Source organism: Zeugodacus cucurbitae, chromosome 5, assembly GCF_028554725.1.
Source record: "Zeugodacus cucurbitae isolate PBARC_wt_2022May chromosome 5, idZeuCucr1.2, whole genome shotgun sequence".
In the NCBI taxonomy this organism is placed as follows: Eukaryota; Metazoa; Arthropoda; class Insecta; order Diptera; family Tephritidae; genus Zeugodacus; species Zeugodacus cucurbitae.
The window spans coordinates 67,207,887-67,223,982 of record NC_071670.1 but is presented as its reverse complement, the minus strand read 5'-3'; the positions used below and the strand labels follow the sequence as shown (position 1 = coordinate 67,223,982).

General features: G+C 32.5%; 1 protein-coding gene across 1 annotated transcript; it reads right to left on the bottom strand.

Annotated features, from left to right (window-relative positions):
• Positions 1–6,213: 6,213 nt before the first annotated feature.
• On the bottom strand, positions 6,214–15,629 carry Sv2b_3 (synaptic vesicle glycoprotein 2B). The gene is made up of 7 exons (XM_011183384.3): positions 15,099–15,629; positions 8,439–8,549; positions 8,016–8,340; positions 7,583–7,949; positions 7,029–7,515; positions 6,810–6,966; positions 6,214–6,744 (listed from the first exon to the last, which is right to left on the bottom strand). The coding sequence occupies exons 1-7, from the start codon at positions 15,136–15,138 to the stop codon at positions 6,516–6,518; spliced, it is 1,716 nt and encodes a 571-aa protein (XP_011181686.1). The 5' UTR covers positions 15,139–15,629; the 3' UTR covers positions 6,214–6,515.
• Positions 15,630–16,096: the final 467 nt, after the last annotated feature.

Below are 16,096 nucleotides of genomic sequence, written 5' to 3'. Positions count from 1 at the left end.
TTTTGTTTTTTGTGGGAGTGTGTGTGTATATGTATTTTATTCACAGATAGCATTAGCCAAGCAAGACAGTGTATAATTTGAAATGGGTGTACAAATTCGTATAATGAATATATGATTAACGGCAGCGTAAAGAAATTCATTCAGACCGATATGAGAATTGTACACTCAAAAAATAGTAATAGCATGTGTGTTTGCGAATAGTAGTTATCAATAAATATGTAAATTAATTTATTTTTTAATTTATTGTATATTTAGAATGTAAATTTAAATGTTCTCACTCATTACTGAGAACTTGTTTCCTTTCAACAATTTGTGCAACATATTGCACAGAGAGTATAATAATTTTGTTCACCTAACGGTTGTCCTAAAACCAAACGATATAGGGTTATATATACCAAAGTGACCCGGGTGACGAGTAGAGTTGAAATCCGGATGTCTGTCTGTCCCTGCAAGCGATAACTAAATTAAAGAAGAAGAAGGAGAGAGTAAAAATTGAGATATCTTGATGAAACTTGGCACACGTGTTCCTTGGCACCATATGAAGGTTGGTATTGTAAATGAAACCACTGCCACGCCCACAAAATGGCGATAACCGAAAACCTATAATGAGCTATAAATAATGTTATGAAAATAAAATTGGGTATAAAGGATCTCACTAAGAAGGTGCATATTTGAAGTAGTTGAAAATGAAAGTGGGCGTGGGCGTGGGCGTGGCCCTGCCCAAATAGCTTTGTTATATATGCATGTACATATCTCAAACTAAACTAAACTTTCTGAAGTATTTAACCTTAGGCGTTTCATTATGCAGCATAAACATGATTTATAACCACGCACACCATAGATACAAAGGTTATGTTGAACTTATGCGCTTGGATTTTTATAAAAAATGGGAAATGTGGAAACCATACATACCTCAGGAACTACTTCACCGATTTCACTGCAATTGGGTATATAATATTTTCTTAACACCCTAATGCTACCAATGAAAAATGGGCATATCGGTAAATCTCTCAGATATTGTATAGGAATTAAGAGGTTTTTTCTAATGGTATGTATCTGTGCCAAAAATGGGCAAAATCAGTTTAATAGTTCCTCTAGCCCTTATAGACATACCTTATATACGGATTTTCAAACTACTTTTATACCGTAAAAGTAAGGCGTCACCAATAATAATCATAATAATAATCATAATCACCAATAATAATCATAATGAGATAATAAATATTACATAAACTAATGTTCGGTTACACCCGAACTTAAAAAAAAATCATAAAAATTTCAACATGTTCAGGGCTCTCAGATCAATTTGTACTTTCTAAATATTTTTTTAATTTAACAAAATTTTTGCTTAGAATTGGAATTAGTATTTTACTTGATCATATTCATATTTTTGAATGAGTAATTTCAAAATCCACAAATTTAGACTTTAGACATTTTGTTGAAAACTCTTTAAGCTCATTTGAAAGCATTAGTCAGCATGCAAATTTTCGCCCGGGGAATACGGATATATAATAAGCCATATTTCTTTATACATGTAGCAAATTTCAAGCAAAGCACTCTGCATAGCTTTAGAAAATATTTCTTTAGTGCAAAACTGGTATTATCTATCAGGTAATCACATTTATCATTCTCATCGAATATGTTTTGAAGTGTCAATAACACTAGCTTTTAGAGCAAGCTAATTAAAATTTTATGAGATAAAAAATTGCCATACATATTATTATAGTAACCTAATTAATAGAAGCTTTCAACTAGAACTATAATAAAAATGAGACTTTATTTAGTTGTAGGCGTGGCTTTGTTAGACATTTAATATTAGCATATACTGCTTTACTTCTTATTTAATTTAAGGGGTTTGGGGTAGTCAGAGACACAAAAAAATTAGAATTTTCAGTATTTTCTTTTTTTGCTATTAAATCATGTTATTTTACAATGAAAAAATGTATAATTTCCAAAGTTATAGCTGTCTGTGTTGAACCAGTTTCAAAAAAAGGTCCTTGCGGTGACAATCATAAATCCTTGGAGATTCATCTAAAATCAATCGGATAAAAAAAATAGTTTTATAAATAGATAATCCTAGGCCTGAACCAAACTTTTTTTTCAACAGTTAATTGGACTTAAAAAATCGAAATTTTTGAAAACAAAAAATCTTTGGTTCAGGCCTGAATTTATTATGCATTCTAAAAGCTGTAGAAATTTCAATCTACCGAGCGGTTTTCGAGTTACAGTTGTCACCAGTTCAAAACAGTTCATAGTTTTGAGAAAAAAGCATTTAAAGTTTCGCATTAGTGTGTTTGAGTGGAAAATTGACGTTTTGAAAATCCTGACACCCCTAACCTCTTAATAATGTTTTATTGCGTCCTATTAATAAGTGTCGGACAATATAATCTCATTTTTATTTGTATTTTTTAATATTCTTTTACATATACACTCGTTAAATCAATTGCCATTACCACTTACTCAGCAATTATAGTTTGTTGCATAGTTTTACTTAAAAGCACAACTTATACAATAATTACCATATAATTTGCTTAAATCAGCATTAAATTATATGCAAACGTTTGGAATAGTCATACAGCGTTATACTCGTGATACAGATCACTTCAAATAATAGCTAAATAAATATTTGCATGCGTTTTTAGGTTATAAACAATGATTAAGTGAAAAAGTCACTCATACGCACCGTGTGCTCCATTTAAATATGCGTGAACTATGCGCGTGAGCATATACAGTATACAGGAAAAGCAAATAACATAAATTCTTAGTAGAATTGTTTTGCGTTCTAAGAATGCATCAAGGCTACCACTAATACAACAATTGACAACAACAATTGAGTATTTTTATTTCTGACTGCTGGTTGTTGCAAATTGTTACGCGTTCTACAAGTAATTTAAAAAACAATTGAGGACAATTAAGTTTATCATACGCGTAGTAATTACTTACGGAACATCCTATAAAACATGCTAATAAACCAATTGTTACCACCACATACATACCTACATATGTGTGAGCGCAAAGAAAAAAAACACAAAGAAGTAGAAATATAATTGAAAACACCTCAGTTTCGGCTACACACGAACAAACATCTTGTATGATCTTCAAGTTCATATTTTGCACAGTGATCGTCGGTAGCTCCAACCAACACATATTTATATGTATATACATACGTACGTACACGCGATGACGCTTTCCCACAAGCCTTTTGCGACGCTGCTGCGCGTTGATTGCTACGCGTCAAGCGCGCCAACGGCGCCGTCAATTAAATTTGTCACTTATACTCGTATTCGTATAAAAATTGTTGAACTTAGCTCTTGACGCGCTGACGCCGTTCGCTGTCGCTATCAGTTTTCAATTCATTATCGCGTCACACTTTGTCCAATGTTGAAGTTGACGGCGCTGCCGACTGTGAGTGCACATATTTACACAAAATCATATATGATTGTATGTGTGTATGTATAATGTGTACAACGACCGATACGATTGACTTTGCCTTGTAGTAAAAACTGTTTTTCATTCTTCGGGCAACTAACGACCGACCGCCGAGTAACGGTCTGTGCCACAAGCATTGCGAAATTCCGTGTTTATACGTAAGCCGGTATGTAAGCATGTGTGTGTGTGATTCACGAATTGGTATTTACCGGCTTTTGTCGGTTCAGTCTGGTATGTCGTCTTTCGTCTTTATACAGTTTGTTACAAAATATACCATTAAAAGGGTGTATAACTACATACATACATATAAGTACTGGCTGCTGGAATGTGCATGATTTTGTAAATATTTATGAATTTCTAAGAACATATTGCGGATCGTCAGCATTTTGCACACTTTTCGAAATTTTGTAATAAAAATATTTTAGAAATAATTTTTTTTAATATAAAATAATGAAAAAATAATTTTTAATGCAGAAAGAATTCGTTTGAAGTTTTTGAATACACATATACCTAAATCATTTCGTTTACACCTACGCATATTGCGCGCATAGCCACCCATAAAACTCTGAAATATGTACTTATTTTGCAAATTACCAAATGTCAATGTACGTTGTCGTCTTGCAGACGCTCTTAATGTTGTTAACATTGTTGTTAATCTATTTGTTTATTATTTTGAAATACAGACAGCGAAATGAAAACACACATTTCACGTGTTTAGATCGTAAAATGAATCAGCAAAAGCCAGTTAGGTTGAGTTATAACTGGTGAGAAGAGCGTAAATATTTCGCAGCTGCTTTGCCATGTGTTTAGCATAGTTTTAGGCGGCGAATGTGCAAAATGATCGGTGATCTTTGATATTTTAAATTTAAATATTTCCGGGCGTTTATTTTTTAATGGAATCCTATTTTTTTAATAATTATTTTAATTACAAAAATACTAGAATATTTCAATACAAATTGGAATACAGTTTAAGAGCATTTGAAATGCAAATATTTTTGTACTTTAATACTTTAATTTTTGATTTTGTTATATACATTCTGATAACAACTACACCAATATAATACCAATAATTAATTTCCAACACAACACTTTAACTATATTATTATCCCTTCAACTAATTAAATTATATTAATTCTAATATTATTTTATATATATACTAGCAGACCGCTCCAGCTTCGCACGGGTTTAAATAAACATTAAAAAAAAATAAAATAAAATGAGGAAAATTCGAACATGAAATTATATATTATTTGCAATGAACTAAAACTTGATTACGACCTCTATTCTTTTGTGTCCGTTGTCTTTCTCTCTGATTATGAAGGCGTTGGGAACGCTCAGAGTTCGACGGCCTAGTGCGAGCTTGTATATTTCTAATATTTTGTTCTTCAAGCCGCTGCACACGCTCCGTACTCGGCCCTCAAGCGTGTACTTGGGAGGTTTTGAAATTTTGTTCAGCAAGCAACTGTAAGCGCTTGTTACTCGACTCTCTGGCTCTCGATTGCGACGCGAAATGAATGACTTGCAAGACTTTTAAATTTTAAAATTATTTTAAATTTCAGGTTAAGATTCTTCATCAAGGAGTCATTTTGATACCCTCGCCTGGGAAAGTTGAGATTCTAACAATAAATATAGCCTATGTTACTCGGGGTGAATGTAGCTTTCAAGTGGTAAACGAATTTTTGAAATCGGCACAGTAGTTTTTGAGTTTATTCATTACAAACATACACACAAATCTTTCCTCTTCATAATAGTATTACAGATAACGAGAATGGAATGCTGCTCATTTATATGTAAACAGAGTAGACAAACAACTGCAAAAAAAAATGAAAATATCGTAGAGGAAAATATTGAAAGTTATATTCGATACAAAGTCAACTGAAAAATATAAAATCCCTATACAGAGAAACCTCTCCTAACGGACACCTCCCTTGAGCAGACATTTTTTCATTTCGGACATTATCTTACGCTGACAAATATCGCTCGACGGTGAGTGTCCGTCGAAGAGCGGTTTCACAGTATTTGGTGCTTTGGGTCTACGGTAACATAATCGTCTACTTTTAAAATTTACAAATTTTAATGACCCCAGCAGAAATCCCAGCAGCAATATAATGACCACAGTCTGAAATGTAAACAAACCTGACATCATGTGATCCACCAAAATGTAAATAAACCTTAGGCAGGGTCATTGACCCATATCAATGGTTTGTTTATATTTTTGTCTCGGGTCATCGACCTCTGTCAGGGGTTTGTTAAAATTTTAGGCTGGAGTCAATGAACTCTGTCAGGGGTTTGTTTACATTTTAGGATGGGTTCAATGAACTCTGTCAGGGGTTTGTTTACATTTTGGGTAGGGGTCAACGAACTCTGACTGTTTACATTTTGGGCAGTAGCTGGCTTACATTTGGAGTTACACTGTAGCTAGTGTTGGGATCATTTTCGTATAGCTAGGGTTTATTTACATTTTAGACTGATTCACGTCCGATTTGCCAACATTTTTCATTGGGATTTACGTTTCGGACTGCGGCTGGTATACATATTATGTTATTGTCATATATGTATCTGTGTTTGTTTATATTTTTGGTTATACTCATTGACCCGTATTTGATTAGATTTTGGTCTGATTATTTTTTTGTTTATTATCTATTATTTCAATTTCTTGTTATGATATATAGGAATGTCAGTAAGAGTCAACTGCTCAAGGCTTTTTGATGCTGTATTTTAGGAGCTTTAAAGTTTGGATTCAAAACACATTTCATATATGAATATATATTTTATTTATTTAATTCAAAATATTCTTACACATAAAACATATTGCTTTAAAACAGCAATCTCTTACAACTACTTACTACGAGTGCTTACTAAATAGAACGATAAGTATGGTAAGTATTATGTTTTCCTTTGTACATAGTACTCTCAGTGCTAACACAACTATCAGGTATGCTGTAGTTTACAATCAGACTTATCAGGCAACAATGTTTAACAAACTAAGCACTAAAACATGCACTACTAACGACTAATAAATTCTCAATTTGCACGAAGCTTTTCAGTGGTTCAATAGCCGCGCATAAAGGCAAAACATAATGTAGTTAGTTCCCCGTCATGGAGACCAGGCTGGTGCGGCGCCAAGATTGCTGCTTCCCGCTCTTTTGGGTTGGTTTGGTAATGAGGAATCCAAGGAAGCCACTTAATATCAAAGTAACACCCGAGACGATGAAGGCGGTCTCGCAGTGATTACTTAAAAGCGCACCAAACACATTGGCGCCCACAACACTGCCCAAGCGACCCATCATGAGAGAAATACAAACAGCCATAGCTCTGTAAAGTATAAAGAACGTTATTTTCATGCATGTTAAGTTAATTGCAGAAATGCTATTAATTACCTTAATCTTGTGGGATATAGATCGACGGTGGCCGCGCTTAAGACATTAATGGCCAAGCCACACAGCAGTAAGGCTACGTAGAGGTATACGGCAACCATGGGTATATCGACATAAGTTGCAGCAATGCCACAGACGCCGCAAGCGCTCAAGCATACAACTGCGAAAGAGATAAGAAATTATTTTCAATTCCGAAATTACCTTAAATAAAGCACAACTTACAAAGTATAGTGCATTTGCCCACTCTATTGATGATCCCGCTGATGAGTGCGAAACCCACAGCGTAAAGCACCTCCAAGACCAGAGAGTGTTGATATGTAGAGATCTCCAACTTTTCATTGCATTGCGAAGCTGTTAGTGAGACGCCATCGCTGGTTGCGGCGCCATGTGCGCTCTCCGAATTGAAAATGTTCTCCTGTTTGCTGTACACGATTTGGCACATAGAGGTACGATTGCCGGGATTGTCGTTCAAAAACTCGGCGACGCTATTGAGGATGTGCGGGAACCACATGTACATGCCATTTGAGGTAACGAATATCCAAAACTGTATGGAACAGATGAGCACAGTGGTGCGCATGTACTCGCGATTGAATAGTGGCTGTGTTTGGTCCCACATGGAGCGCAGCAATGCGACAGCGGGATTTGAAATACGTTCACGCTTGATTTTCGGACTCATGGCGCTGTCGATGTCTTCAATCACATGGGAGATCTAAAAGAATGTTGCAAAATAATTAATTTAAGGTGCTCAAAAATCTATGCTTGTGTTATGAACTTACCGGATATTCATCACGTGGTCTGCAGGTATTCACATGGAACATTGTTTGTAGTATCTCAAGTGTCTTATCATCATGTCCCTGGCTGAGCAAGAATTTTGGACTCTCTGGTATCTTGAACAACGCCAAGCCACACAGGAAACCGGGTATGCCGCAAACAACCATGAAGAAACGCCAAGGCTTGTAGGTGATGCCCAAGTAGGGAATTACAAATCGCCACTCCTGATTAATGACCAACCAAGCTATGCAGGGCATCAGCATAGAACCAACGCCGAAAATAAATGCAGAACCCATAATGGCGCGTGAACGATTCTTGGCGGTGTGGAATTCACCCAAAAATGCATAAATTGTGGCTGAACCACCGGAAATGCTGTAATATTAGACACGATAATATTATTTTAATGTATCTCCAAACTTCAAATTGCCATGTACTCACCAAAAGCCATTGATGTAACGCAGTATGACCATTAACCAGAAGTTGGTGGCGAAACTCGAAAGCACCGTTACCACAAAACCCAACAGCAATGTCGGACGTATAATATTTCTGCGTCCAGTGGTATCTGCCAAGAAACCCCAAAGATGTGAGCTGCTAATAATGCCCGCAAAGCCGATCGCGCTCAGTATGCCACGCTCCTGTATCGTCAAGTTGAGATCGCATTGTGAAACGGGCAATACGAAGCTGATGCCGAGTGTTTCGAGCAGCACATTGGCCAGTATCAAACCGGATATCAATATGAGTAGGTAATTGAATTTACCAAATGCTGTAAAGAAATGTTGGTCGGTATTATTAAGAAATGTATACTTATATAATTCTCGATAAATTATAAAATTGTAATTTATTAAGATTTCGTGCACTTACTCGTCGCTTCCAAAGCGTTCTCAAAGTATTCAGCGCCTTTTCCAGGTTCTGGCATGCTAGCGATGACATTACCACCTTCGATTGTGGCGATCGTAAGTTTCGTGCTCTCAGCTGAAAAAATAGAAAAGACAAAAAAATATTTAAATTTTTTCTTTATTAAATTAATAATATTTATTTTATTATCATTAATATGTATGAAATAAATACCATTACAAATTATTTTGAAATAATTTTTTAATAATTTCTTAATTTATGAGAGATGTGTTCAAAAAATAACGGGAATTTTGTCAAATTGTCAAATTTTATTTTTATGATATACCTATGTACACGTCCATGAAGATAATTTTAAAATAAAATAAATTGTCAGCTAATGAATTCGTTGAAAGAGCTAAAGCCAATCCCAAAAATCGAGTTTGAGAAGTTCTCCGACGATTGGAAGAAGCGCTGGCATAAGTGCATAATTTAGAATGTGCACTATTTATAAATATTTTTTCAAAAGACAAAAATTCCCGTTATATTTTGAACACAGCTGTTTTAATTTTAAACATATTTATTCATAATTATAAACATGATTTTCAATTTGAGCCACGGAAATTATAAGATCTCGGTTAACTAAATTGACATTCACTGAAATCGCAGATATAAAATTTATAAAAATTCCTTTCAATTGCCAGAATTACTTTATTAATTCGAAAAAAAAAGATGAAAACATGCGTCATGAGTCCAGATGTTTGTTTCAGTTTCAATTAATCTCCAGCTTTTCACCTATTGCCTGCTGACAATTGCCACGTGTCATATGCGGAAAACGACTAATCGGCTTGCAAAGAATTCAATTGAGCCCTTAGGCATATATGAAAAAAATAATACGACTGCAGAACATATAGTACATGTGATAAACGAATCGAGCTAACCACCCCCAATAAACAAATCAACTGCAAACGATCACGTTTTGAATCAAAGTTTAAATAGAATTGTAATGAATTCCAAGTTAATAATTTTCTCAAGTGTGTTATATAGATAGAGCTCTCTTTTATGAAATATACTTCTTAAGCGACATTGAAGTACTATAAAAGTGATTTGATTTAAACTTAAACACTAGTTAATTATTATACCAGTTATTTGTTCGATTCGCCATTCCCGAAACAAAACCATCTGTTAATATTATTTTATTTTTATTTAGCTGCCTAATAATACAATTTAATAGCATTTTTTTAATTTATTCAAAATAAACGGTAACAGCCATTAATGCTTTTCATTATATCCATAATATTGCGTAAATAATTCTTTATGAGAACCAGTAATTAATACCAACGCGTGCTGATTCGAGAGTTTCTGAGAATTTAGACATTTAATGAGTCTATATTACCGCAAAAAAAAGTCAATAAAATATTCAGTATGCCAAAAATTTGCATTTATAAATATGTATATAACGTGTTTCCTATCATAGTAATATGGCTCAGCACGCTTTAATTGTTTTATAAAAAAAAAAAAATTTAATAAAAAAACATAAGTTCATACACACAGATGTACAAGAATGCGAATTTGCATGCAAATATCTATGTGATATTAATTTAGCTTTCTCTTGTTGTTTTGTGGATCTTCAGTTAGTCAATTAATTGAGCAGGCATCGACTGCTTTGCGCAAATAAATTAAATGAAGTACGAAATTGCATTGCGTTTGACATTTTAATTTAAGTGCGCAACAAGTGTGTGTGGACAATGAATGAGTGGTCATATGGCATATATATGTACATACATAAGTAGATTCATATGTTTATAATTATGCTTGTGATGGGCGTATAGAACAAATGACAGTTCTTTCTGGAATAATTCATTGTGGTGACACTCTCTAAATGGATAGGAAATAGTACAGTAATTGCTTATGCTGTATATGAAATTAAGAAATCTTCATGCATTTTTATAGAATTCGGAAAATTATTTTCTTTAAGCGGTTAGGTCAATATACGGCCCGGTCTAACTTTGAAAATTTATACTCGAAGATAGAAAAAAGTAAGGAATAGCTCGAGTGGAATCTAATATTTTATACTCTCGCAATTAATTTATATAATTAGATTAAAATAATAATAATACATAATTTAAATTCGCCATAAAGTCCCCAAAATTAATAAAAATAATTAAATATAGCATATGAGGTCCATGGTAATCCCTGGATCGATTTCATTCCGTGCTACATTATATTCAAGAATATACGCTCACTTAATTTCACTAAAATATCTGAGATAATAACCATTATATACGGTATAAAGTGAACAGCATGGTTGAAAAATAGCTTGGGGAAGTTATGACTCATTTGGCAAGGAGGCACAGCGGTAAAAAAATATCCACTGGGGTATTTATATTCGATATCTGGGACCTAGAAAAGTATAGTCAATTTTTTCAAAAAGTAATGCCACACATGGAATACTGTATTTGTGTAATGTTTTATTTTGACATATTCATTGATTTTTAAAATTCTCAAAATTGTGTTATATGTTACATAGGCGTGGTTGTTCACCAATTTCATTTCATTTTCCATCCATCACATCAGAGTGTCAAACAAAATGTATGTACCAAATTTCGTTGAAATTGGTCGAGTAGTTCCTGAGGTATGGTTCTTTATCATAAAACTTGTAGCTTCTGGTGTTTTTAGTGAATGAGTTCAAACACTTTAACTTACTATTCAACAAAAGTAAAATAAGAAGCATCGCATTCATTTTGATAATTAGCGCAATAGAGATGAATATATTGCAATCATATTTCTGCGCTGAGTAAGTATAATAACTAAAATACTGCCCGCCTTAAATGAGTAGGCATATATTTCTAGTATATTTATCTAATCAGTTGAATTAAATATACTTTCCATTACTATATAACATCCAGTCGGTCAATGAACCACTTAAAAATTTGATTCCTCAGATGAAAGGTTGTCTGTTGCATTACGAAGACGCCATTATCGTTATAAAACTTACATGTGTTGGGCCTATGCGCTTATAGCACTTACTATGAGCACTCTTTCCTTTCGGAAAGTAGTAATACTAGTCAAAGCGTGTATGAGTGTGATTAGTATGATTACTCAAGCACCAGCTTAAACTGAAGTGCGAGGCGTATGAGTTATTTTTTTTTGTTTTTGTTTACACACGCAATTTATAAATATTTCGAATATCTTTTAGTATCGATCCATACATTGTAGCATAGATACTATTTTGTTCGTGGCGTAAATTGTAACTTCCAATCAACTAAAAAATAGAATAAACATACAAAAGTGTCGCGTGAGTTTTATTTTTATTTTTTTATTGACGCGCAATTTTTTTCTATTTTTTTTTTTAATTCCCCTTCACACGCGCTTTCTTATAACTGAAGCACTCGAAATTCAGCAAACCATATGCGACACATTTTATTCAATTCTATTTAATAATTCAATAATGAGTTGAGTGGTGCATTCTTGCGAAATTAGTTCATTGGTGAGAATGTGTAAAGTATTCAAAAATTTTAAATTATTGAATTATTGTAAATTGAAAGTGGGTCTTTAATAAATAATTCAATTACAACATATTTTATTGCAAATTTGACTAGCAGTGGAATTTATAGATACCATCCATCAAATACCAATAAAAATCTCTCTTTCAAAGTACTCGACTATAATTTCTTTAGCTCGAAGTACAAATAAATATCTGGAAAATTACAAGCAAACAAAAATATTGCTGCTTTACAACTACAACTCAACTTCATAATAAATGTTGATATTATTCCAAGTAATTTTACACTCTATACCTAGCATATCAACATCTGTTGGTGTTGGATCCAATTTCTCTTTAAACAGTGACAGCATAGCAAACATTTTTGAATTACAATACATAATCCGAGCATAAGTGCTAAGCATATTCGCCAAGACTTTACTCCTACTAATGTATACAAATGTAAACGTACATACGAGGTGTGTTCAAAAAATAACGGGAAATTTCGTTTTTTGAAAAAAAATTATTTATTCGTCTAAATTAATGTTGTCGCCTTCAAAATAGTCTCCATGCGATATTATACACGTATAACAGCGGTTCTTCGTCGAAACACCTCTCAAACTCGATTTTTGGAATAACTTTTGGCTCCTTAAGCGATTTCTCGAATGCTTGTAAGCGTTTTTAAGGTTCTCGTTATTTTTGGTCTGGCGAATATGGAGACTGGGGACATTGTTACAGCATTGTTTCTGATTTTTAACAAGTGAAAATCGCCAAGCTCATAAAAACACGTCTAACTTTATCAGCTGCGACAGACAAAGTAAACAATGAATACAGTTGAAAATTGTATGGTACTTCAGAGACATGTACTCGAATATCAAAATAATAAAAATAATATAAAAAAGATTCAAAATTGCACTTATGGACAATTGATAATTTTACAATTCCCGTTATTTTTTGAACACATCTCGTACCTATGGAGATTCAAATGTAAACATTGATGAATCACTGCACAAAACGCAAGTCCAGGTATGTATATTCTTCATAAATATTTAAATGGAAGCGGTGAGTTGAGTTTTATTGCATTTAAATTTGCACGAGATTACCGTTTTATTATCTCTGTATTCCACGTACTTATATGTGAATGTATGCCTGTATATAGTGGCAGTGATTAAAGTGTGGTTGTTCATAAATATTAAATATTTGAAGACAAATTATTAAAAATTGTTGACAATGTAATCATTAAAGAAAATATATGTATTGTATTTATTATAATTTTTATTATAATTAGTTAAAGACTTAAAGAGAAGAAAATGACCTAATTACAATTACCAAAGTCTATATGTATCCATTACAGTACTAATGTACAGTGAAACTTCTCTAATTCGAATCACCATAATCCACAAAAAATACTTCGATTTAGAGAGACTTCGAGTTATATAAATTTTCATTAAAACATACATTTTCCAAAAAGCTGTAAAATATAGATTTATTCACAGTTTTAATTATTTACTTCGCATAAAGTTTTATGTAAATACGTTAAAACATATATTCTGTAATTTTGTTTGTATCAGTTTACTATTGGTTGGCTCTTGACATCTGTATCTTATGCCTTTGTTACACGATTTATGAAAATCTTTTAAAATTCCGCCTCGATAGTAAAATTTTAAATTTTTTATTTTGCCCTTGTTGAAAAGTTCGATTTATGGAAGGAAATTTGTATGAAATTTGACTTCTATTGCCAATTCAAAAGTTCGAGTTATGGAAATTCCACTGTATAATATTTAATATTTGAGGTTTTTTTTATTTATTTTTCTTCTATCACATACTTGATAAGAATCTAATTAAAACGTGTGTTTTTTACACGTATAGTTTTCAATGAGGCAATGCTTTCTCCGGAGTTGGTCTTTTTAACAGCTATTACTTGATTTATACACAGTTTGGCTTGCCATTTCAATAATGAACAGACTTACTCCAGAACAACTTTCGTTGCTGACATGCGCCACAATTGCTGTCAAAGTAACTGTGATTGTGATTTTCTTCCTCAACAAATATTATAATTTCGAGGTGTTCTAAAAGTAAGAGACATTCTCATTTAAATAAAAGAATGTACGATGTTAAAAAGATCCCGAAAGTTTTTAACTGGGATCTGTTTGTGGTTAGTATTTGGTACTTGTTAGATTTTCGAAGTCGATTTTTCAATAGGTTAATGTGATCTCTATGGAAGGCGTATGAACTTGTGTAATTAAGGCATATTTGTATGTTTTTAGCCTAACTTTTGATCCACAAAATTCCTCTTGTTCCTCTTGTAAGGTAGCATGGAAATGTGCAAATATTCTTTGTATGAATTTTAAGCACATTTCTTCATGTAAATCACCCTAATTTGCATGCATATCGTTATGTGGCGTAAGTTTTGTTAAATCATTAACTTGTCACCTCTGCGGTTAAAGAATTAAGAAATTTAATTGTTATAAATCAAATAATTGTCGGAAATACTAGACTTGAAAGGGTTGCTCGTGCTTGCGAATAGTTCATTAGAAAATAGTTTGTTTGCACTTAATAATTGAGTTTAATATAAAACCACATTTTGCGTGGGAAGCTGGAATGTTTGCAGCAATTAATAAAAGGTAAGAGAAACGTGCGATTATAAACGTGAGTCGCAACAATTACTTTTATTCATTTGAAAAAAAAACACTTTATCAGTGGCATCACGAATTCATAGAAAAATTATTAATATTTTCTTAATAATAAAATATATTCAAATGTTCCCTATATACATACTGGAAACTCTTAAATAAAATTATAATTTTTTTTTATTTATTATATAAAAAAAATTAAATTATTTTTCTTATTTTTTATTTAAAATTAATTATTTTGTTTTTTTTTTATTATAATATATTTTCATTTTCATAAAAAAAAATAAAAAATTATTTTTTTATTTAAAAAATGTATTTTAATTTAATTAATATGAATGTTTAAAAAATATTTTCAACTTAATTAAATTTAATCTCAACATTTATTTTTAAAAATGTTTCTTTTTTATTTTAATTAGCTTATTCAAAGTTATTTTTTATTTTTTTAATATCCATACACTTTAAAATAAATTATTTAAAATAAAATATTTAACTAAAAAAATATATAATATTTAAATTAAAATTTTTTAATTTAATAATTTGAATTTTATAACTAAATTTTATGAATATTCTTACCTGGAGCGCTACTGTTTTGCTTTTCTTTGAATTCACACATTTTTTTAACGCAAATTCAAAATTCACTTAGAAAGTTTAGTATTCAGTATAAATCACAAAAATTCCCGTATTTGACGATTAACTAATATTTATTCTAATCACTTGAAACATTTACTTCTGCGGAATGCACAAATAACTAGCCCACAATTCACTGCAACGGCTAAATCACAACTGAAATCTTAATGCCTGGATCGCACGAAAGGAAGCCTCTAATGATCAGCACAATCAATTTTAATTAATTTTCACTATTACGCTTTTACATATATTGTTACGGTACATACGAATATGTATGTATGACACAAGACACAGTGAAGTGTAGTGAATACTACGTCAAACGAGATCAGTAGCCGAAGCTAAAGTCAATTATGATGTTGTTTATTTAGTAAGCGTGATTGAAGTCAGTGCCAGAAGAAGAAGGCAGTCTAAGCCAGTAGCCCAAATGACAAAACCAATTGCAAGATCTCATCTAAACTGACTGATGTTGAACACGATGGACAACAGAGTTTTATATACGCTCCCGGCTAGTGGGCCAAAACCGAACGCAGCAGCAACAGCGACGCCGACGACAATTTTGCTGATAACAGCACAAACGAAATGGGAGAGTTGAGAATCATGCTCAGCAAGCAATTACTTACATACATTTGCAGTTATACGACGAGTATGTATGTACCGGTATGTGAGTGGATATTTAAGAGCATATACATACATATATAGATCTATATATGGAAATATATTTGGATGGATATGAACTATGTTGCTTGTATTAGTGTTGAGGATTTTGTTAATTTTTATGTAGAACTCGCTCGTGTCACATTTACGTGACTATATAAAACTGATTCTTGTTAAATTAGTTGTTGCTACTATTTACTGTTATTCGATTGGTCTAGAAGCGCAGGATTAAATTTTTCTAATTTCTAAGTATCCTTTTGTATGACATTCTTTGAAACTCATCTAGTAAA